The sequence below is a fragment of the Erpetoichthys calabaricus genome, chromosome 8, assembly GCF_900747795.2.
Source record: "Erpetoichthys calabaricus chromosome 8, fErpCal1.3, whole genome shotgun sequence".
In the NCBI taxonomy this organism is placed as follows: Eukaryota; Metazoa; Chordata; class Cladistia; order Polypteriformes; family Polypteridae; genus Erpetoichthys; species Erpetoichthys calabaricus.
In genome coordinates this window covers 179301952-179327649 of record NC_041401.2, presented here as the reverse complement: position 1 = coordinate 179327649, position 25698 = coordinate 179301952, and the positions used below count along the sequence as shown (strand labels likewise).

The following is a 25698-nucleotide window of genomic DNA, read 5'->3' as shown; positions in this document are numbered from 1 at the left end:
GGATACATAACTCAGGTCCCTAAATTAATGTATCTTGAGATATTACCGTCATACATGCTCAGAACTTAATATCTGCATACAACGTGGGCTGAAGAAGTGTAACACCAAGCCCAACTGACTGTATTGACCTTTTTGGTGACAGCATGACCTTGAAATGTACATACCGAAAGCACCTTAGTGTCCCATATCTTTTGGAACCATTCATTTTCTCCCTCAATTCAAAAGAAAATGTCAAAGCACATTTCATTGAAATTAACAGGAACAATAATATGAAAAGACAGGCAGTCTCTTGCCATCACCACTGCTGCTGGTTTCACTCTCCCAGACTTTCGCACCCCACCCCCTGCGTGCCGTCAGTAGGTTGCGGATTTCCGCGCCTGCGTATTGCCAGACGAACCCCTCCCCCTCTCTCCACTATCACCTCCTCCTCCTCCGCTTCCTACCCCTCCTCCCACTTCCCCATGAGCTATCGAAGTCGCACGGTTGGCGGGAGCGCGCCCGCGCTTGCTGGCTGTTGAAGGAGCGCGCTCCCTGCCTCGCGCCCGCTCCCTCTCTTGCTTACTATACACATACACAGAGCGCGAGAACTAATGGTGGGATCGGAGCGAAGCGCATTCGACTCTACACGGGCTCGCTTGGCGGCGGCTACTTTGTGATTCAAATAACACCGCCGAGGAGGGAGGAAAACCCAAAAACAGCCTATCTGTATGAGCGGGGGACACGAAAACGCAGTATGGTCCGGGAAACCAGGCACCTTTGGGTGGGGAATTTACCCGAAAATGTTCGAGAGGAGAAAATTATTGAACATTTCAAACGGTGAGTTTGGAAGGAGGAGAAGAAGAAGAAGAAGGAGGAGGAGAAGGGGGGAGGTATTTTCAGGCATCATGGACTCCATCAGGGTCTCATCACCATGGATGGGAATTAAAGTGGGCATTGCCTTTGCCCGTGATATTAGCTTACCATGGGTCGCTTGGATTACAAGCCTCTTCTTTGGGAATTTACACGGTCGCGTGTGTCTGTCTTTCCTAACGTTACGCCTGTGTTGGCCCGTAGGGATGGATGGATGTCTGAAAAGTACGTGGTTCATGCTAAGGATTTCACAAAAATGCTAAAAGAATGATTCTCGAAGAAGGCAGTAGGGCCGCGACGCTGTCCGCCGTGGCTACGTTCTGTCTGCCGCTGGTGTGCTGGCGGGCATGCATCGCGGATGCGGCGTTGAAGCGCCAGCCCTACTGGAAGTCTGTCCTGCGCGTGAACTCATTGGGATGCTTACCTACACGAGCAACACCAAGCTGCGGAATATTTATGCATGTCAATTTTATACAGTTGCAAGATTTCCTCAACAATTGATGGCAATTTCCACACAACCGCCTTTTTACAGCAGCTCCGTTTGAATATCAATACCTTTGCCGCTCATCGCAGCATCCGCACCGGGCTGCACACAGTCCTCATGCGGCCCAGAGGCAGCGCTGCTGTGATTGTGGAGAGAGCAGAATATACGACGGAACTGCCTTATTTCGATTTTTTTTTCTAACGTGTTTGTATGATTTTTGGTGAGTGAGTAAATATGCTTACAGGAGATCATACATGTATGTATGGAGGGCTTGTGTGAAATCAGGATCTCTTTCTGGCGCGAGAGCTTCTCTGAAATAGAACACCGCAGAGGGATCGTCGCTGTTCTTCAAGACTACGCAACGTGTTTAGCTGCCTGGCATGTTGGGAACCTTTCGCTAGGAAGTGGAATTGCAGAATGGTTGCGTACAATCATTGCAATGTCCATATAGATTTATACTGTGTTTGCATTTTTGCGGGGATTAACGTTTGGCTGAGAGCTCCGGACTCGGCGCTAGCCGCCGGTGTTATTTTTCTTTTTAAAGGGGGGGGGGGGGGGGTGCAGTGAGTAAGCATGTGTGTGAATGGCGTTCAGAAAATGGCGGCTCCTCTTGCAGTGTGGGAAACGCCGCCCGTGTTGCACGCGCGCTGGTGGCTATCGCTCACAAAGCTCGCGAGGCAGTGGCGCGGCCAGCTATATTCTCCCGGCACCCCGCACACCGTCTTGTGGAATGGGGGTTGGTAGCTGAGGCAGTGACACTGGCGTCCGAGGTGGAGGAGGGACACTTTTATACAAGGCGGGTAAGGCGTACGGTCACAGCTGCTGCATTTACCCACGGAAAAGAAAGGAGGGGTGGGTGTTGTCAGGGTAACGGGGGTAGGGGTGGGGGTCAAGCTGTTCGACCGCGGGGTTTTTATTTGATTTGGATTTAAACCAGACGGCTCTAGGGATCATACGAGAAGTTTTGGGCCTGCAATTTGTTTGTTTTTTTTTTTGCAGATTTCGTTTTGTTTCTTTTCATTTTGCTCATCTCAGGTTCTGCGACACAAGTTGCTTGGTTACCGTTGCTTGGTGATGTGGCAGGGGCAGGGTTGAAAAAGAAGGTTAACGTAGATTTGAAATTTTTATTTTTATTCTTCAGTCCTGGATTCTGTAGCCGATCTGTCACCTCCCGAATGTTGGCAAATCTTGCATCACGTGCTCCCAATTTTGAGGAGTCCTTCTGGATCGTTGTTGGAAGGCTCACTAGAAATTAGGCGCAGGGTTTCGGGTGGAAGCGCTCAGTTTCCCACCCATCCCCCTATGCTGACAGTATATGCAAACCAACCGGCTAAACCGCCCAGACTTCAAGAACCCCTCTCTCTCTTTCTAGCTAAACACGATCCATACTCTTCTATAGTACATAAAGGACCACTTAAGTGTTCAGTGGGCCATCTGTTTATCTCAGCTAGGAGTGGCAGTTCTTCTGTACCATTTGGTTTCATACCTTGCTCTGGATTATTTCAGTATATACTTGATCACAGTCCTTCTCGATATGAGCAGACCCATATATGTCTAAAATCATTACTACATTAGACTTGCTAATGTTTTGCTTTGCATCTTAACCTTAGGTAGTGGTTGTAGAGTTTTTTTTTTTTTTAAATAAAATTCCCTGAATGTTCGACATTAAATGAGAATTATTAGCAACATAAAATCTGTAGAATGGTACATTAGATTAGAACTTTGTAATTGATCACTGTAGATAGATCTTTATTTATCCTCAGGGAGGGAATTTGGCATTTTACAGAAGCCCGTGTATGTATATATTTTTTCAAGACACATTTCTTGTCTCCAGTCTGGTTTTATTCTTTAAGTCTTTGAAGGACACTCTCTGTGTGCACCTTTACTCCTCCTTGTGCACACTTACACTCCCTTATTCATCACATTGTCAAATCCAAACTGACAAATCAGATTGCTCTGAGGGTCTGGGCACACAGAATGGTGCTTTATTATATAGTAGATATATAAAATCTCAAAAACGCACACAACAGGGCGCATATTTTTCAAATGTGAATTAATTTGAGGAATTGTGTTAAAATTCTAAGAAAAGAAGTTCTACCTCGGACTAAGACATGAGTATTTATTAAGTGTCCTACTCCCACTTACAGCAGGGAATAAATAGAAGGCCATGTTTGAGAAAGAATGAATGAAGTCGAGATTTTACAGTAGCCCAAACAAAGTAGAAGTCAAGATGGCGCTGTGTAGTTTTCTGATATGCTACAACTTCAGCACAATGATGATAATATCAAATAACAATGTTAAAAGAAAAAAGTAGGATATTGTGCTAAGCTGCACGTAATTGTTTCCAACCTTACAACAACATCAAGACTAATGCTTTAAACAAGCTCTGAGATGGAAAGACCAAGACACGCATACCAAATGAGAGTACAGCCCAATAACGGGCATGTTTCTTTAATTATGAATAATCCACTGCCATACTTTCAGAAGAATCGCCTTCCTGTTGATATGGCTGTACAAAATGCTTTTTTAAAATGACAGTTACTGAAACCAGCAATGACTATAAGTTGTGCTCAGTGTACTGTGATGAGCTTTGCCCCTAACTGTGATCCCCAAGGCTGCATTTATGTAATGCCCTGGGAGGCTCTGTCTGCCTTCTTGAACATCTGTGCATTACCTCACACATTAGGGCATTCAATATTTGGGACTAAATTCGAAAAACGCTTGTGACATACACAACTCATTGCTATTGCAGAGGTACATTTTACACATAATGTTACCAACACACTCAATATTCGCTGACAGTGCATGGTGTTTCTGCATAGGTGGAGTGATCACATGCTGTATATAGGGTTTGTTGCGAAAAACATTCCATCTTTGTCAAATCAAATATCTTTTTACAAGTTCATTGTTGTCTAGAGTTTCCAAAACATTCTGCTTTTCCCAGGATGTGCATTCTGATATCTGCCTCAACAACATCATCTGGCAGCTCCTAGCGAGTTAGGGCAGCTCACAAACTCTCCTAAATCCTGCTGAAGTTAAGGAGTAGATTCCTAAATTAAGAAAATTGATAAAATGCTTTTTGTCCTATTCCTAACACCAGGACCAAATTTGTATCACTCTTGAGATTTTTGAGACCGGGCCATTTTCCAGCTCTGAAGTACGCTTGATAAACACGGGCACTTAATTAGTAATAAGAGAAAACTTATGACTTGGCAGTTACAGTCACAGTGTGGCATTATGCAGGTGTATTGTTGCTGGTATAAAGAAGATCCCGAAGTGTTTCTTGACACACTTCTGCTGAATGATTCGTTTGATGAAAGTCCTCCGTGTTAGTGTGTTAGAGAGAGGCTGTGCTGCATGGTTTATAATGTCATTCAGTTTTGTTTTCATTCCTTCCTTTGATACTGTCTCCATTGGGTCAAAAGTGTGTCCCATAAGTGACCATGTTCTTTTAATTAGCTTGTTGATTTGGCGAGTCCCTCTTGAAATTTTACCAGCCCAGCACACCACAGTGCAGAAAATTCCACTGGCCATCATAGCTGTAGAAGGTGCAGTCACTTAAGAAAAAAAAAAAAAGTCTTCTCTGCCCTCTCTTATATAATTCCTCTGTGTTATGAGAGCAGTCCAGCCTGTCATTCATGTGGACCCCCAAGTACTTGTAGCTGTGCACCCACCTCTATATCCACTTCCTGATTATTGACTGGGTTTTAGAGCCTCAAGTACTATGACTACAGATTTTTCTCAAACTAGAAATGCAAATATAAGTTAATTGCGCATAATCGGATAATTTCTAAGTAAACACAGCACTGAGGCTCTGTACAAACGAGTAAAGCCGAAGATGCATTATACAACTTTTTGCCATAGGGCATGTCAGATTTGCTGACCGCTGATGTTGTCGCTGGGCTATGTCAAGTTAAATTACTAAAAATTTCTGCCAATGTCTATTTTATTGACTGAGAACCAATCTTCCCGTGCAGTCTGGCTTGCCACTTTTTTGACAGCTAATAGCATGCTGTCTGACAAAGCCCATGATGTATGAAGTTGAAATGCAACAGTAATGTACAAACTATCGTTTAAGTACGAGTATAGCAGAGTCTTGATAGTTTTGTGGTATTAATGGTTCAAGACTATGGTGTAAACATGATAGATCTGCAGTGGGTACAGAGCTCTTCTCTGGGAACATTTGGGTTTAAAATGAGGTGGATGAGTGAATTTTGAGTTCAGCAGGGTGACGGTTGCAGGGCAGCAGCTGTTCCTAAGGATACGTTTGCTGGCACTTAGGCTCCTGTACTACCTCCCAGAAGGTAAAAGGCTAAGCAGACGATGGCTGAGTTGAGAAGTGTCCCTGATCATGTTAAATGTCCTTTGCAGGCACCATTTACATTGGAGGTCCTCTGTGGCAAGCAACAAGGTACCAGCGATGGACTGGGTACTTTTCACCATCCGCTTCTAAGACTTTCTAAGACTTTCAATTGGAGAGCATGCAGTTACCATACCATATTGTGTAGCACAATTGGACAGAATGTTTTCAGTGGTGCATTTGTAGAAATTTATTAGAATCTGATGAGGCTGTTGGACTTTCCTAAGAAAAGTAAAGACACTTCTGCCGCCTTGACCAGGGCAGAGAGAGGTGTTGTGGGACCATGAAAGGTCCTCAGAAGTGTATACTTCTGCATAAATTTCACCTTGGCGATACCATGGAAAATCGCTCAACAGAGGGTTTTACAATTTAATGCAATATCGAAGTACTGAATATTTTTAAAATTCTTTCAGTTCTCATTTTAATGGTATTGATTCTATAGACTATTTTACAAATGTACTTACAGTTCTTTTTGACCCCTGGCAGTTGAGGCTCATAGTCTACCAATGCACATGGCTTGAGTTGCAGCTTTGTTCCTTATAGTATCTTATTTATGTTTATACAAAAAAATTTATTTGTGTAAGCCTAAAAACAGTTGCATTTGAAGTAGCAATGTGATGTTTTTTTAATCTGCAGAAAAACGGAGTCAATTATTTGTTTAATGCTTATACAAAAAAATTAATTTGTGTAAGCCTAAAAACAGTTGCATTTGAAGTAGAAATGTGATGTTTTTTTTAATCTGTAGAAAAACAACAGTTCTTGGATTCAATTATTTGTTTAATGCATTAAGATAGGCGTCTGCAGTTAATTTTACCTCCAGACCACCCTTGCTATAAAGGGTGCTGCAGTAGGCTAGTGGTTTCTTAAAATTACATGCAATTTTGAAATTATACTTCATCACATGTACTATATAGTGTAAGGTTCCATAACTTAAGTGCCCAGTTGCAGAAATCGTCCTCTGTGTGCTCACATACTAGGTGTATTATAGTAGAAATTGAATTGTGAAATGTCTGGCAGTGGTGGCAGCCTCACAGGTAGGGACTGTGTAAATTCAGCAGAGTGGTTTATTTTCCTTTGAGCTGTATCATAAAATTCAATGCTCAGCACAACAAAGCTTGTGATTTGATGATTGATCTAATGTTCTTAAAAAAAAGTAAAAAATCAATCTAAACAAGAACCGGACATTTAACCCAGTAAAGCTCTCCATTTTTCTCCACTTAATTCTTCTAAAATAACATCAAGTCTAGTTTTAAAAGTCCCTAAAGTTGTACTGTCTACCACACTTCTTGGTAGCTTATTCCATGCGTCTATGGTTTTCTATGTAAAGAAAAACTTCCTAATGTTTCTGCGAAATTTACCCCTAGCAAGTTTCCAACTGTGTCCCCGTGTTCTCGTTGAACTAATTTTAAAGTCACAGTCTCGACCCACTGGAATAATTCCCTTCATAATTTTAAACACTTCAATCATGTCTCCTCTTAATCTTCTTTTGCTTAAGCTGAAAAGGCTCAGCTCTTACTCTTTACTTTGACTGTCCTCTTTTGATGCAGTTTCCTCATACTGTTGGAGAAACCAGCAAAAATTTGTACCTGCCAATATAGGATGATGTCTGCGGGTGAATGGTAACTAGTTTTTGGGATGAGCCATAATGCTCATTAAGATTAACACCAAGTCTGTTCACTACTATTTTAATTATTTTTGTACTTTAATAACCAAATTTTCTATTAGTTTTCATCAATGTGAAGATTAAGTCATACAGAGTTGCAGTTTATTTAAATAAACTATGAGGTACATTTATATACTGTATTGAGTGTGAAATTGTATTGATTTTCAGTACTTTTTAGTATTGTATCGAATTGTCACAATACCAAAATTTCACAACTCCATTGAACAATACTATACAGTCAAGCACTTATATAGTACTAGCTACATTACCTGTTAAGCACAGCTAATAGAATAAAGATAAATATATTTGATATCTTTTGCCTTTTTTTTTTTTTTTTTTTTTTTTTTTTTTTTTTTTTTTTTTTTAACCAACAGTGTTCGCCTTATTACCTTTCTTTGGTATTTCCATGTGTCTTGGCTGGCATTTCCTCTGTTGATGGTATTGCCCTGCTTCTTGGGCTCTTTAATTTCAAGGTGCATTGCTCGTCTCGCCTCTGCTTTTTGATTACCACCAATGGTATACAGGCTTCCTTTATCCAGTGTCAAAACATTTGTATTCTTGTAAATACTTCCCATGTTTGAAGGTGACTCTTCGAGTTCCTCCTATATCTTGGTATCCTCGTGCATGTCAGCCTTTTTTGCTTAGTGCTTCCTGCCTTGGTTTAACTTGACTGAGCAACCAAAGCAAAAATGAACAGTCTGACCGATCGGATTACATGGAGGGACTGGACACACAGACACTAGAATTTTATTACTTAGTAAATTTATTATATAAACAAGTAAACGTAAAAATAAAATGAACAAAAAATTGAGTCAAGTGAGCAATCTCAATACATTTCACAAATTCTATGGCAGTTTTTGTTGGACAGGTCAAACCGTTTTTTGAAGGATTTGGGAATAAGTACTGGACCGTAATCAGTAGGCCCTGGAGCATGTGATAAGAAAAATCTGATGTAACTTGTCTGAAAAAGATAGGTCAGTTATTTTGGAAGTTGTTATATATGTTTTCACAGATGGACACACACACACGCACATAGAGACACCACTCTAAAATCAACTGTTATTGAAGTTTTGAACATTTCAGAATTTGAGCGCAACTTCATAGCAAATTTTTGACCCCATCACCAAACTTCCCATTCAAGTGGAAGTAAAAATGCAATATCTTAAATTGGATATAAATAAACATACTTCAGATGCAAAAAAAGGTTAACATTTTTTCAGGTGAAATTTTTTATGTAACTATTTCCAAGTCGTTCTCTAATGGATAATACATGTTTACAGTGTGATTAAAAATATATATTTGTAGAATTGGAACACTGGCTGGGTTTAGTGGTTTAACCCCAGGGTCACACCACTTTCTTAGATATGTTTTTGTGCAGTCCAAAAATGTATTCAGTAAACTGTGTGCGCAACAGGATACAAGACGCAGGATATAGCCACTCTAGTTCGATGGTCTTTTTAATTTCCCATGGATTTTAAAAGCTATCTGCTATATAGTATATATGTTGATTTACCTGTCTGTCATTTTAAGGTGAAGTTTAAAATCTAGAGTGTAGACTCTCAAATGGAGGAAGCAGTTGATCAAAATAGTGCATATGTACAGTATCTGCGGATGCCTATTTTTTGACAATAAATGGTCTTGGTGGCATATTTTGTAGGAGTTCACACAGTGTTGTGTTACAAATTTACTTTGAATTTGTTTTATAGACAAGTATTATGAATTATTTAGAAAATTTGTTAAGGCGACTTTTAAAATTCTTTTCAATAAATGTTACTGAAAAAGTATTGACAGGCAATATGGCATAGTTGTTAAGGCTTTAGACTTCAAGCCCTAAAGTTGTGTGTTCAGATATCGCCACTGACACTGTGTGACCATGAACAAGTCACTTCACCTGCCTGTGCTGGAATTGTAAAAACAAAATAAATGTAACCAATTGTATCGGAAATGTTGTTAATTGCGTTAAAGGCATCAGCCAAACAGTACTTTCTCCAGATCATCCTTCTCAGTAAAGGTTCATAAACGCAAGCGTTGACATATTTTAGTCATTTTATTTGAAATATTTTGTTTGAGACATTTCAGATGAAAATGAGTCAAATACTAAATGTGAATTAATTTGAATCATATTGTAATTGTTAAAACACCAAGTTGTGTTTTGCATGTTGGTGCATATTCTCCCTCTGTTGATAAGGACTCTTTGTTTTATCATCCATATTTTGAAGATACAGTTTAGGTTTGTGGCTTCTGAAAAGTTCTTTTAGAATATAAATTGTCCATATAAATTTATCCAGTGATGAATTGTCAGCCTGTCAGGGATTATTTCTTGCCTTCCACTCGTTGCTGCTGAAATTGTTTATGGCTTTTCTCAGACCTGTTAACTTTATTAAAATAAATTCTTAAGAACATCAAGGCACATATAGTAAAGGGTAGGTTTCACACAAACATTAGAAAGGTTTTCTTCCCCCACAGAACCGTAGACCAAAACATGCTTTACCAAGGTAGTGTGATACTTTGGGGACTTTCAAAACCCAATGTCTTTTTAGAGAAATCAGGTCACTAGGAATGATAAGCTTGTTATGCCGAATGGGCTGAATTGGCTGTTCTCCTTAAAGCTGTGTTAATGTTGTAAAAAAATGTTCTAGATATTGCAGATTTTTTAGTGACAATAGAAGGCATTCTATTCTATTCTAAAAGATGGATAGAAGCTCTAGCTTATTTGTTTTTCTGCAAATACTATATTTATAGTCATCTGCCATATGTTTTAAATTTTGTTGCAAGTCTCATTTGGTATCCTAAATCACTATGAATGACACCAGTTACTCTGCAATAGTCTTGTCTGCTTTATAGTAACTTACTTTACTGGTCTGTTTAACAGTAACTTACTTTACTGATATGTTTTAAGTTGCTTAGGACAAAGGAAATGGATTGCATAATTGTTTCCAGGCTTCTGCAGATAGGCCATTTGCTGATTAAATGCCTTGCTTAGAACCATTCAGTGAGTTAGTGGCAGGAATTGACCTGACAAGCATTTTCTTTGCGGTCTTTCCCCTTTATTATACGTTTCCTTTACATCGTCACATTTAAAAATATGACATCTCTACAAAGCATTCTCTTAATTAAAAATCTTTCTGGTGATAGTTCACAAGAGTTGTCTTACTGGTTGAACAACTGCAGTTTTTTTTTTTGTTTTTTTTTAAGGAGGTTAGAGAATGGCAGCCGACACATTTTCTAAGGGGTCAGACTGATTTTAAACAAATGCTTTTACATATGAGCAAAGTAAATAGCAAGGTTTTCCTTCTTCATGTTAGTGTGACTATAGGAGTGTTTAGAGAATTTGTTTAATTACACTTGCAGTATTTGGGGGTCACCCTCACAGTATAGCTTTGGTGCTTTTTTTTTTTTTTTTTGTTCCATTGCTGATAGTGTGCGTGCACACACCTTAATGAGGCATGATTTTTTAAAATTGTTGCTGACAGCAGTGGTTTGTTGTATTATTCCTGTTTTGCTGTTTGTTGAGATTTCTGTAATTGCTACAGTTCAGAATGTCACTTGTTTGTTGATACCTTCTTGTCTTATGTGCTTTGTTAAAGTGAAAAACTTGAGTTATTTTTTAAATTAAATGCAAGCTTACCTCTAAAATGGTTCAGAGCTTCAACGTAACTGGTTGAAATAAAAAGAAGCAGAAACCCGGGTTCAATCATGTCAGGTGTGGTGGGTGTGTTGAGAGTAGAAGCTTGCTTCATTCTTGGAAATCTCAGGCTGTAGTTTACTGTAGCACCATGTTTAGTGGTGGTTAATGTTTACGCATATTCATTGCTCTTGTGTGTACTTTGGCTAAAGTGTAATTTTTCACATTAACCTTTTAGGTGTAGGCATTGCTTTGTACAGTGGTCTTTATTGATTATTTAAAAAAAAAAAAAAAAGCCGCAAGGGAGTGAAGACTCTGCACGTTTCCTCCCCAAAGAAAAAAATAACATCTGTACAGTTACCCTTATTTTCACCCATGTACTGGAACAGCCAGAACAAAATGTTTAGCGTTTATTTATTTTATTTGCTGTCTTCATACATTGTATAGTCATTTACATGTTTTCATTTGGTTGACATATTATCCAGTTTAGCGTTTATTTATTTTATTTGCTGTCTTCATACATTGTATAGTCATTTACATGTTTTCATTTGGTTGACATATTATCCAAACCGTCTTTCAAATCACAGTGAAAGGTTTTCACTTTATTTTTCCACTTGATGCAGATACGGCAGGTTAAGTGACTAACACAATAAGCTAGTGGTGAGGACTGAACTCATAAACTCATGATTTATAGTACATTGCTTTAGCCACTAGCCTTTACCTTCTACATAAATGACAGGAATACTGCCTGCATTAATGCCATCACAAATCAACCCCATACAGTTGGTACAAAAAAAAGCATGGATTTATTAAACCATAGATATTCTATATATATTTTAGTACAATTTCCCTTGCACTGGTATTGCATAAGATACAGCAGTAGCTTATGCTGGTGGTAAAGCTCTTATCAAGGAGCACATTTTTTACCATGACAAACTATTTTGAAGTCCTAAGGTATAATTCTTCAACTCCTTGTTTTAATGCTGTATTTAGACTGTTTTCATAATGCCTGTTATCTTTTAACAATTATTTTTCATTTTAATAATGAGTTTTTCATATGAGAATAATAATGTACGTGGTTGGTAGTGTTTGCAGTTTCTTTTTGAAGTTATTTCATTCGCCTGTGTTATGGGGCAGTAACAGGAGCTTTAATTAGGGGTAGGTTCAGCATGCTGCAGGAAAATCCTCCTGTTCTTCTCTGTCTGCAGACTTGGCTGTGCCAGCAGTGTTTCTTTGCCAAGTGTATTGTTTTGTTTTCATACTTTCTGTTTGTTATTTAATCACATGTTGCCATTGTGCTTTTACTGCTGGTACCCTTTAGTTTGTCCAGACTCATGATTATTGGATACATTTTCAGGCTTACTTTTTTATGATTAAATACAGCAACTTTGAGAAAAATTTGCTTCCTAATACTGCTCTTAATGCTTTTGCGCAGGCCTTTATAATAAGATTTGGCCATGGCATAGGAATTTGAGAGTAATTAACTAGTAACTTTGACATGTAGGAGGAGAAACGTTTATTTAGTTTTTAAAAGTAAAATCTCTGTGCTTGACTCCAATGCATCAGTTCACATAGTTATGATGGTATGAGTAGGGTCCTTCAGAGGTTTGGTATTTCCAGTTTAACTGTGCACAAAAAAAGAGCAGCACAATTGCCTCCTGCACTTTTTGGATTACTTTATTCAGGTTGAGCAGTTTATGTGTAAAAATGGTTTGGTGTTTGTTGCCTCACATTTGTGTTATTGAAATATTTACATTATGGCCTACATTTCAGCCATTGGATGAACCAATTTTCTAGGCGTTTCCTTAAATGATGTGCTTTTAAAGAGGTTTTTTTTTTTTTAAACCTGTTTATGAGGATGCTGAGTATCTGCTGAGTAAAGTTGATGTCACATGCAGCTTCTAGTCGTGGAGTATGTCAGATTTGCCGACAGAAGTTGCTGATCACATCTCTGGAACTTATCTGTTGACACAATTGAGAGTTGCTGGGCTTGTTACATTTAGCGTCTGTGACTTGAGCTACATTGATCACATTTTTAGAGCATGTGGTGAGAGACTTCTGGTTATGATGGAGTTCATCTAACACGAACATTAAGAGCCCTAATTCAACTTATGTGCTCTTTGCCTGATTTGCACACCATCTACTCATTGTCCCTAGAAGAGGTTCTGCTGTCTTTCCTGGAATTGATTCCACATGTGAATCTGATGCTGTAATTTAAAAAGGTGTAAATGTTCTGCATTGGGGTATTGCAGTGTTTTGGAAGTATAGCATAATTGTGCACATCTTTACAGATTCACAGTGCCAGAGTAAGCTGCAAAGAAAACAAATGTATGGTTTCATACACTTCTGATAGATTACCTGGTTCTATGGGAGGGGCAGAACACATTCTTTTCTGCTTGCATGTTTCAGCATGTAGCCCATGTGCATTTGTGTCTCATAGCATTACTTGGAGAGCATGTTTGCCAGATAAGTAACTGCAGTTTATTATTTGCCTCGTTAAACGTATCAAGGAAGTGTTTTGATGAAGAAACATTGTTGCATAATCAGTTTAATGCCAATTTTTGCATTGCAAAGCAGTCTTTAACAGTCTTAGTTCCTTCAGCCATTCTTAAGGTATATTGTACCAAATCTTGCCAAAGGCTGTTACTTCTGTTTAATGCATACATTAGGGTGGGAATGGTTGTATTCTTCAGTTTACATAGCTTTGGTTTATCACACAGTGCAAAGTACGGACTGAATGTACCCCTTAACTCTGCTCTATAAAAATGTGTAATTATGTAACAGATTTTTCTTTACAGCATTGCTTAAGTGTTTGCCAAGAACAATACAGATCTTTAAAGGATACATATGAATGAAATACAAATAAAACCTCTTACCATGAGTAGAAAATGAAGATGAACTTTTGAAAAATTGCCATTCCATTAAGTTCTACGTCATGTAGAAGACTGTTTATACAGCATTCCCTTAGGAATACTGTGTAAATGTTCTGTGTGCAAATAGAACATTGTAGTCTTTATGACATAATCAAGATTACTTGTTTAACTTCTGTATAAATGTATATTTAAAGTGAAACATGTTACTTTGACTTTCTAAACCATTCATATTTATCTTTTTATTCTCTCTTGCTTTTGCATCTCACCCTCTCCCTATTTAACAGGTATGGACGCGTGGAAAGTGTCAAAATCCTCCCCAAGCGAGGCTCAGAGGGAGGCGTGGCAGCTTTTGTGGATTTTGTGGACATCAAAAGTGCTCAGAAGGCACACAATTCTGTCAACAAAATGGGAGATAGAGACCTGCGGACGGATTACAATGAGCCAGGCACCATTCCAACTGCAGCCCGGGGCTTGGATGATACAGTTTCCATAGGATCTCGTAGTAGAGAGGTTTCTGGGTTCAGAGGAGGTAGTGGAGGGCCAGCCTATGGCCCCCCAACATCTCTCCATGGCCGAGAGGGACGCTATGAGCGAAGACTTGATGGGTAAGTGCCAAGGTTTCTCTAGGCAGGGTATCTGGTATTGGTGTGGTTGGAGAAAAAAATAAAAACAACTCAATTTTAGGGCCCCGAAATGGATATACATTTTTAGAAATTTAAGTTGGGAATTACCTGCGGTGGGTTGGATAGAAAATAAATATTTCTTAAAAAGAAATTCAGGAAAAGTCCCAAAACTGAGTCAAGTCTCCATGGATATATTCGGCTATTGATTTTGGATCTGGTGGAGCCCATGGATTTTGAAGTACTCTGGAATGTGGAATAAATAGACATCATTGACAGCTTTTTGTTATTTTACCCTTTTTCCTTTTTATTTTTTCCCATCTAATTTCTGGATCAACTGGAATATTGGAGAATGTCTACTGATTAACATTGGAGTTTGCATTAAGACCACCATTCTGAGGATTACCAGATTCAAGAATCAGCAAGCTCTTTGAAATTTAGCAAATTTCATTTGAGTGTTTGAGTCTTGAGCAATTGCCATGTTGAATCACAAAAATGGCTTCATTTTGCAAGAAGGATCTTCCTTTATCTGGATTGTACAATTTAACAGAGGGATATGTGGGTGGTTTCTAGAAGAGTGGTAACATTTTTTTTTATAGTTTTATTTTTTGTTTATTTTTTTTTGGATGTACATGTCCGAAGCCCTTGGATTTAATGCCTTGGATTGTCTTGGTATAGTATTTTAAGTGTGAACACAAGACTTTAGTCGGAGAGCCTAAATGGGGTGATGGATGTATTGGTTTTCCCCCGGAAACACTGGAATAAAGAATTTCTCCTTTTGGGATTGTTGCTGCTCTTGAAGATTTCAGAACCTGAATGGATTAATAGTTCTTACAGAATATGAAAACATGGAATTGTCCAGTGCAGCATTTGCTGAACATTTAATGCAGAATAAAGGGTATCTGCTATCAACTGGAAAGTATTTGCCAATGCTTGGGACTTTTTTCTTTTTCCTTTTTTATCCAAAAACAAGACTGGAAGAAGTGTCAAGTTTCTCAGATGAGCCGGGGCAGAAACTGGGATTGTATAAACCTGGGAGAATGTGTGAGCGATGGAAATTTATTGAATAGTCGGATTAATTTCGTTATTTTTTTTTAAGTTATTTTTTTCTTTTTTGGTCTGTAATCTTTTTCGCCAAAATATTTTTTTTAATATCTAATTTTTGGTTGATCCATCAACATCTAGTCAATCCTGCAACCGTGACATGACCCATTTTGTGAAGTTGGATGTAAGCCCTCCCCTCAGTAATAAAGGGGCCAAAATTGGGGATTACTGCTGTTTTTTGTTTTCATACAATTCTGTCTCCCTAGATTTAATTTGGATATAGGTCGTGTTTCCACACTCAAAAAAGGTTGGTATGTCCTGCCCTGTGTATTTAGTCACTGTCCTCCTAACCCAAGCCAGACCCTCTTTCTTTCCACTAACTTATCTAGCATATACACATGCTGCAGGCTTAGACTTTTGTAGTCTTAGTGCTTCTGGCTTCTGTTAAACCTCTCCTTTTTATTCTTTATGGTTCATTTTTTGTTTTGTAACTAGGTTTCCCTGCTTTTTGTCTCTGCTAATAACTGTAATGCCTTTTGAGAATGTAGAGTTGAATTCTAGCATGCACACATTCTGTCTTTCTATGAAAGTGCCACTGAGATACTTGTTGCCAGTGGCTAAGCATAAAATTTCGGTACAGTTAAGTGTACTTTACAGCCTAGGTTTTAATCAAGACTGCTGCTGATCTTTTCTTGTCTATTCTAATTGCCCCTTTGAAGTTTAGCAGTATATGAATAATGCTAAGTGGCAAGCGAAAGAAATGATGTAAGACAACATAAGAAGTTGGTTTAATATGAAATTCCAAATTTGGCATCTCCCTTTATAAAAAAAAAAAAAAATGAGGCAAATAGATGTGCTCACGTTTACATTGGCATAAAGTTCTTGTTCTCTGTGCTCTCATTTGGAAAAACAAAGGAAGTTGCTTTTTTTGTTGCATTACTCTGTTGCTCTTAATTTTAAAATCTTAAGTGTGCAGAGATGGCCTATTTCACAATGTCCTAGGAGGTTTTTTATTCTAAGGATAAATAATCCTTAGGAAAAAATACTAAGGCCAAATGTAATTTTCTTTTTTTTTTTTTTTTTTTTTTTTTAAATTGTCCATGGACTACTGTCATATGTTTGGTTCTTACTTTTTTAATTAAACACTTTTGTCATGTTAGGCTTTTGAAATTTCTTCGTGTTGCACCCTTATCTTCTCCATTATCTCTGAAGGCATTATGGGACCTGTTGTGTGGAATATTACAAACTGCCAACACAGCCTGTCTTTTAAACTCAAGAAGTGCATCTACATTTTTTATAAGTATATACAAATTTAACACTTTGTAAAACCCTGTTATATATAAATTAATTTATGTCCCGTTTTTCCCCTCCTCCTCCCCTCAGGGCTTCCGAAACCAGGGAGCGTGCTTATGAACACAGTGCCTATGGACACCATGAGAGGGGAACTGCTAGCTTTGAACGAACACGGCATTACGATCAGGATTATTACAGAGATCCTCAGGAACGAACTCTTCAGCACCGTGGAGGTGGGGGAAGCAGTGGTGGATCAGGAAGTGGAAGTGGGGGTGGTGGAAGCAGCAGTTCTGGAGCTGGGGTATACTATGGCTCCCGAAGTCGAAGCCCTAGTCGCTTTGAGACCCCTGAGTCTCGATATGAGCCCCGTGCTCGGGAACCTTTCACTCTTTCCAGTGTAGTACACAGAGACTTGTATCGGGATGAGCTAAGTCGCGAAGTGCGTGGACGTAGGACAGAACGGAGTTACCAACACAGTCGGAGCAGGTCCCCGCATTCTTCACAATCTCGAAACCCTTCTCCACAGCGTCTTGCCAGCCAGGCTGCACGGCCACCTCGCTCTCCCAGCGGCAGTGGTTCTCGTAGCCGCTCCTCCAGTTCCAATTCAGTCAGCAGCAGCAGTAGCACCAGCAGTGACAGGTAGGAGGTTATCAGGGAAGAAACCTAATATGTTTTATTCAGGAAATGTCTTAAGGTTAATTTTACAATGAGTAAAAAGGGTCCAGTATAATCATTGCTCCTTTTAAATTTGTTCCAGGTCTTTAGCACTGTTTGAGTTTTGGTTTCTCAAATGTAGCTTTTTGCCATATGTAAATTGGTAATTTGTTTCTCTTTGGAAATCTATTTTACATTTGATAATAAATAGCTTTCCTAGTTTGCAGAAATCACTTTTTGTACTAGTTGCTGCATTTCTAGAACTGTTATTACATCTGTCTGTTTGGCTCTTTCAATCTTTTGTGTTCAATTTAAAAAAAAAAAAAAAAAAGAAAAACAAAACACAGACCAGCATTTATGCAATTCACTCTGGGTAACGTATTCTATTTATACTAAAGCAGTTTAAATGGCATTTAGTCATGACTGTGACATGAAGGTGTGTACCCTTATGCTTTTGTATATAGAGAAGTGCTACAATTAAAAATCTTAATGACTGTGTTGACAGTAATGAGCACCAGTATTCATGTTTGTATTTTTTTTTTTTTTTTTAAAGATATTTATGTATTTTGGAATATAGGGTTAAGCGGGCTTGAAAATGCATGGATAGATATATGCATGGAGTGTCAGTACATTTATAACTAAAGGAGAAGCATAGTTTTCTTACCAATCTTTTCAGCCCACAAAAAAATAACCAAAAACTAGGATGTTAATTCATTCGGGTGCATAGTGGTTTATTTAGAGTGGGTATCCGAGCCATTAAAATACAAATATTTTATACAAAAATACCATTTGATTATTTGAACGTTGGTTAAACGTTTTGGAGCTTCATTTAAGTTTTAGTATATAGGACATGCAACTAGCAATTGCTTCTTTCCTTTTCATTGCAGTTCAAGGTTTGTTTATTCTCCAGCAGGGATGAACTTTTGCTAGTTAGGATGGAGTAAACATTGCTTCAAGGACATCTGCGAATAACACTGTAGTTATTTACAGTGTGACAAGGGCTTCTTGAAAGCACCTTTTTTATTTAAAGCATCAAAGGACTGTTGAAGTTCTACCTCTCTGTTAACCTCCTAGAATTATTTTCAACTGTCATGAGAATGTGATTTTGTTGATTTGCTAGTTTTCATACAGCCTTTTAAATAACTGTTACTAAACATGTTCTCTGTCTTTTTTTAACTTTGTACTTTGCTGGCAGTTGCTCAGCTTTATTTTATGTATATTGATTTTTTTGTGAGTCACTTTGGACAAAAGCATCTGCTAAATAGTAATGATGAACAACACTCTGCTTCTTACAATGTGACATATGATGCATTCAATTATTGTGACTTGTATTACCCCAGTTTATAATGGAGATACTGGTAGGTTCTACTTTCTTGGCAGTTTAACATAGTTGTAAACAAAAAAAATTAATTTAACAATGTTATACATATTCAGTGTAATGTTGGAAATAATGAGCAATTTTAGCAGGTTTTGTACCCCAAACCCGGAAGAAAACTTCAACAGCTCTGTGTGCATTAGGCAAAATGAGGCACACTCAAGTCTCTGCTTTCTCTTTGACTATACCAGTTTTAAAATATGGAAAATGCAAAATTCACCCCTCCTTGAAGTATAAATTAGCTTCTTAATTGTTTTTGTTAGCATGGGTCACACCTTGATTGTCTCCTTCACTTGTAAGGGTGTGTGCAGCCAATTCATAATTAGCACTCCTTTGTAAAAGGCTGCTGTTTGTCACTGGGCAAAAGGCTGTCAGAGTATTTTTCTCATGAATGGATTTGTTACCACTGTGTATATGCCAGGGAGGTGAATTGAGTTATTGGTCTTACGAATATGTTTATAGTCTTGTATGGTGGTTTCTGCATATAATAGGCTTTGTGCAGTGATACAAGTATGTGGAATTTGAGCTTTTACAGCACAACACCTATTAGCTTGTTTTTGAAATTTTATTTGGATTGTTGTTTAAATCACTTGTCGCAATAGAAAAAAAAACACTATTTACTCAAGTACATTTTTTTCAGCACATATAGCAAAGTTTGCTCGCATGACCTCTTCCACCTATTTTAGTATTGTCTCTCTAAAATGGTCACCACATTCCACCACCTCTAGTTGAAGGGGGTGTCGTGCTTGTCAACTGTAGATACTGACCTTGTTGCCTGAGGATGTCAGTTTACATAGCTAATAATCATAGGGGATGACAAATTACATGACTCTATGATGACTTTCTAGCGCATTTTTAAATTTCACAAACAATGATGAGCTTACTGCATTCTGACAGCCAATAATATGTTGTCTGGCAGTGCTGGAAGAAGGCTTTTCAAATGTAGACACATTGGCTGCAATATTGCCCTTTATTCCTTTTAATCATGGTATAACAAACACGAGACATCAGACAGATGAGCCTGTTTCCTCTCTGTGTGGTACAAAACACCTATGTTTCTTATTTCTATCACCTGTATTGGCATCAAATTCAAAATGAGTGCAGATTTGCAAAACAACAATAAAGTTTATCAGTTTGAACATTCGATATCTTGTCTTCGTAGTGTATTCAATTGAATATAGGTTGAAAAGGATTTGCAAATCATTGTATTCTGTTTTTATTTATGTTTTACACAACGTCCAAACTTCATTGGAATTGGGGTTGTAAATGATATCTGCGACTGAAACTATGAAGGAGAGTGTGGTGTGGCTTAATAATAATAATAAAAATTCTTTATGTAGCACTTTTCTCACTACTTTGGAGTGCTTTGGGGGGGAGGGGGGGGCTTTAATTCAGCCTCAACCAGTGTGTATCATTCACTTGGATGATGTAGCGGCAGCCATTTTTTTGTGCCTGTATGCTCACCACAGATTATCAAGTGGTGAAAGGCTGACAGACATAATTATCTGGACAGGGTAATTGGGGGCCAGAATGACTAGGCTGTGGTATGCAATATAACCTGAACATCAGAATACACCCTACTCTTTTTGAAGGATGCCCAGGATCTCTTATGACCACGGGGAGTGAGGACCTCGGTTTTACATTTCATTTGAAGCATTAAATCTGCCGTAGGTAGTAAGGTGCAGGAAGCAATATAGTCTCTTGTTGGGTGTATTAAGAGCAGCCTACCATCAGATTTATCCTAGAATACCTGTCGTAGACATTTTTCGTAATTAATTTTTAACCAGGAAAATACAAAAATAGTAATAATGGGCTATTAAATATTTTTCACGTATTTGAAATTCTCTAGCAGGTCAGTCATTTTATTAGAAATGTATAAATCTATCTATCTAAATGTCCCTGATCTTTAGGGAAGTACATCCTTGCCAGCTTTTCAGTTTTTTGTGAGTTGTCGACTGATATAATAAATGAGTTGATATAGAAATGGCAAAATGTTATGGATATTGGTGTTAAACAATTCTGTATGTGATTGAAAAACCATTTGTAATTAATTTGCATATACATTTATTTGCAAAGGAGGATGAAAAATTAGTAGCCAAATATTTGTATGTCTCTCATGCTTATAATTTTTAGTACAGATAACATCCAGCTATGAACCAGCCTGTTACTAGAAAAATGAACTCTACCTGTTGATGTGAAGGTCGTCATGGCTTTGTTTTACTTGCTGTAATTCCTTGTCTGAGTGGTATGGCTTGCAGGTACTTTATATTATACTATTGAAATAAAATGACCTATCCATCCTTCAAAGCCACTTAATCTGACTAAAGTGCTGTGGAGTGTTGGAACTCATCTGGCACTGTAAAGAACTGGCACTGAATGGAGTCCATTCTATTGTAGGGCATGTTCATTCTTATACAGGAAAAAATTAGAGCCTTCAGTTTTCCTAAGATGTATATATGTATATTTTTATTGGATAATAATGGTAAACTAGAAGACCTGGCTGCGGTGGGCTGGCGCCCTGCCCGGGGGTTTGTTCCATCCTTTGCACCCTGTGTGGCTGGGATTGGCTCCAGAAGACCCCCGTGACCTTGTAGTTAGGGTATAGCGGGTTGGATGATGGATGGATGGATGGATGGATAGAAGAAGACCTGGAGAGAGTATGCACAGGGAAAATCTGCAAACTCTTTGTTGACGCTGACCAGGTTAGGGCATGAGCCTAATCTGTTGAAGCAGTGAAAAAACCAGTGTGGTCACAGGAGGAGTAACAGAGACACAACAGCCAACACACAAGTCCCAAGTGAAAATAAACTGCTTTATTTTACCAACTACCTTATAGAGGTGTTTTCTCCTTCCAGAACACACAAGTCCTTTCTTTTCCTTTTTATAATTCTGTCTTCCACTCCTCCCAGGTTAGCTTTAACTGACTCAAGGTGGAGTTGTTCCTTTTCAACCTCAACATGGGAGTACTTCCTGAGCAACAAGATTGTCATGTGGAATCACTGCCCAGGGGAACCTGCCTCCCACAACTTCCTCCAGGGCTGCCCACCAAAACTATAAATCCTATGCTGCCCTGTGGGAGCCATTCCAAAGGTATGCTGCTACCTCGCATACTGGGGGAGCACATGGCCCTGGAAGGCAGTCTCCATCTATCAGTCCACTATAAACTAAATGTATGGATTCCAAGCCAGGAAAGGTACCACCAACCAACCCAACTAAGTTGCCTATCTATCCTCATCCTCCTTTACAACAGTAATAACAATTGTGCAAATGTGCCTGACCCAGGCAGTAATATTACAATATTGTTTGCTGAACTGAAGTGGTACAATTACATCTGCTGCTGTAATAGTAACAGATACAAGAAAAAAAGAGTAAATAAAGAAGTGTCTGTGACTTTTAATTTGAAATTTGTTCCAATAATTCAGATTTCAGCCACACAAACAAGTGCTTTGAAAAATCTTATCAGCCAGACAGTTATACCTGTGTTTCATGCTCTTACCCTCAAATACCACACATTAAACTCCTCCATTCATCTTCAAAACCCTCTTTATCCTCAGCAGAGTTGTGGAGAGCATGGAGTTAGAAGCCATATGTACTGCATATGTTCAGAAATGCATAAATTTCATACTGTCCAATAACTCACAGAATTGATTAGTGTTGAATGAAAGCAATGGATCCATCAGTGATCTACTGTAGTTTTACCTACTGTGAGCTCTCCAGTTTAATGGATCAGATCTCTAGGGGCACCTTCAGAGGCATATCTCGCTTTGATTTTCCTTATTTAAAAAAACAAAATCCATTCTCACTGCATTAGCTCCTTCTTGGCTTCCTGCTTTCACAGTGCTTATTTCCACTGTCCTTTCCACCCAAACAAAAACTCCCTATTTTTCCATTTCTGGAATTCCAAGCTTACATCATTAACGGTCCTTTCAACACTATCTCTCTTTTTAAAAACATAGCTTCTGTAATTGCATTTTAATTCTGTGGAAAATTACACAAACAATAATTACTCATATTTTGAATGTTAATATTTTCAAATTGTATCTTACACTATCTGTAAAGAACTTAACACGACCTCAGCAGAATACAGTCTTAATCATGACCTATTTCTTCACATACCAGTTTACAATTAATTTTTTTTTTCAACCCCATTATTGTGTTGACTTTGCCTGAGAATTAAGCCTGGTAAAGACATTTCAAGAATTTAGCTGACCCTTCCCACTCTGCAGCAGTTGTGTACCTACCCTCAATAGCATTGACTTTTTTGTTTTGACGTTGGCACTTAGGAAATACACTTAAGGGTAGTTAACATTTATAAGTAAGTGTCCTGAAGGTGCTGCCTATGGTCACATGCCTGACAGTATGTATGTTAGTATGCAAGGTTATAGTTATATACTACTAACTGGCTTCGTCTTATTTGTGTAACACTTTTCTTTACTCTGTACACCTCAGACTAATATAATGCTAAGTCATGTCACTTGCAGAAATTCTCAGATATGATTCTGCACTTACGGGGTGTATTGATAAGGGGGTTGAGACAGTGTGTAGGAGTCCGAACTTTATTGGTGCAGAAGGAATTGCCCGCAATTTAACATCAGCAAAACCAAGGATCTGGTTATTAGCTTTCACCGCATCAAAGAACTGCTAAACCTGGTCAGTATTCAGCGAGTGGATGTACAGGTGGTGTGCTTTTACAAGTACTTTGGGGTGGGGTGGGTGAGTCCACACTAATGACAGGTTGGACTGGTCTCTTAATGCAGAGGAACTATATAAGAAAGGGCAGAATAGGCTGTTATTTTCTTAGGAAACTGTGTTTCTTTAATATGGTTAATGATACCCTTCACGTACTCTACAATTATGTGATGGCTAGTGTGATTATTCTATGTTGTGGTGTGCTTGGCCAGTAACACCACTTCAAGAGAGGCCCACCGAATCAGCAAGTTAAACGAGTAGGCTCGGTTATGGGATGCACTCTGGACCCCTTGGAGGTACTAGCAAAGGAGAGAATTAAAACAAAACTGAGTGCCATTATTAATAATAGTTGCACATTCTCTCAGTGGCACACCAACATGGAGTACTTCTAGCCAATGAACATTTCAGAAGAAGTGTTTAAAGGAACGTTACTGGGGCTCCTTTATACCTACAACCATACATCTACATAATGTCTCATTGGGACTGCCATGTCCAAAGGTTTTTTTTTTTTAAATTTTCTTTTTAGTTGTTCTAATGTGTTCAGACTATAGTGAGTGTGTAGGTGTGTCTTATTTAATGATTTTCCGTAAAAAGGCAAATTATCTCCTGATGACAAATAAAGATCCATCCATTCATACATTCCTCACACCTTCCTACCTAGTAGGTAGAAAATGTATGGCAGCTCAGATCACAACAGTGGGCTGAGTTTTGAAAAGAATATATGGAAAAAACAGTTAACCAGTACTTGATTGCAAAGACAGGTAATAGCAATTACTTTTTAATTGTGCTATCTCTTGCCATACATGTATCTTCAGCGTTTTTCCTCTCTCTTTGTGTGTGGAAGTCTCCTTAAAGGCTCTCACCGGTGCATTCCCTTGAAGCCTGCTTTTCAGACTTATGTTTGAGGCACCTTTCTCACCTCCTATCCAGTTTTATAATTAACGTCTTTAGAGGCGAATCTGCCTGCGTACCTCATTCGCCTTTATTCCTCCTTGTGTGTGTCTCACTCCTTTTTGCACACACAGATTTCATGTTGTGTGATAGGGTGTATTTTGTGTTTTAAACGTGTTTGCGAGTTTTCCTCTGTTTTTTATCATAATGGTACAAGCCTTTTAAAAACCACAATATTAATTTAATCTGCTATACCAGGTTAACTGCTTCATTGCCAATTTCTGCTATATTCTATTTAAACTTTATAAGAAAATGCTTCACGGTTGTCAGTCTTTGTAAAATTGGGGAGTGTTCTCCCCTTTAATAAATGATGCAGAAATGAATCCTGTGAAACTCAAAATCTTGAAATCGCATACTTTACCACTCTGCTATATGCTGTAAAATGCATGGTTGTAGATCCTTTTTAAGAGAGGTTAAAGATCTGCATGTGCATCCAGAGCTGTAGAATACAAATGTTAATTCACTTATCTGTATTAGGGTAGAGTCAAGTTGGAAATTAACCTCTAGTGTTGATATGTATACATTTATAAATGTTTGTATATGTGTATATATATATGTGTGTGTGTGTGTGTGTGTGTGTATATATGTGTGTATATATGAGTATGTGTGTGTGTGTATACATATTAAATGAATTTATATGAGTGTGTTTAATATTTAACCTGTATTGCATATACAACATAAAGTAGAGCTTAACCTATTCTACATTTGCCAAGGCTGATTCAGATTGCCTATTATTCTTAACATCCGGTCCTCCTTTAAAAAGATATTTTGTATCTGTGATTTTCCTTAAATGCCACCAGTGCTTATAAATATGAATGTGTTTTTTTATAGTCCTTTTAATTTTGAGCAAATTAAACACATCTATTTTCAAAAGCACTAAATGTAAAATAAATAATGTAAACTAAATGTAAAAGTGACAGCAAATAATGTAAAAGTAGCCTAGTCAGCATTAAACAAAATTGTTTATTTCCTGCTGTTAAACACACAGCAGTAGTTGTAATTAAAGTAGTTGTACATAAGCAATTGTACAAACAATAACCACCTTTTCAAATGTAATTTTTCGTTCACCCATAGCTGACCTTGGGAAACTGAAGCTGATCCTCATAGCATCGGAAACAAGCCCTAGAAGAAAGCGTTGTTAGGCACACTAGCACATAAACCCACATACTCGCATAATGCTAATTTAGACTAACCAGTCAACACTGCTTCTCTGTTTTG

General features: G+C 38.2%; 1 protein-coding gene across 2 annotated transcripts in view; it reads left to right on the top strand.

The window, feature by feature from the left end:
* Window positions 1-477: 477 nt before the first annotated feature.
* spen (spen family transcriptional repressor) overlaps window positions 478-25698 on the top strand; it is a 73457-nt gene continuing 48236 nt past the window's right edge. Inside the window, exons 1-3 of one of the 2 annotated variants that reach the window (XM_051930860.1) lie at window positions 478-816; window positions 14139-14459; window positions 16902-17450. In XM_051930860.1, the coding sequence (XP_051786820.1) occupies window positions 734-816; window positions 14139-14459; window positions 16902-17450 (953 nt within the window). In that variant the 5' untranslated portion in view covers window positions 478-733. The remainder of the gene's footprint in view (window positions 817-14138; window positions 14460-16901; window positions 17451-25698) is intronic. The other variant, XM_028807922.2, reaches the window with a different exon arrangement.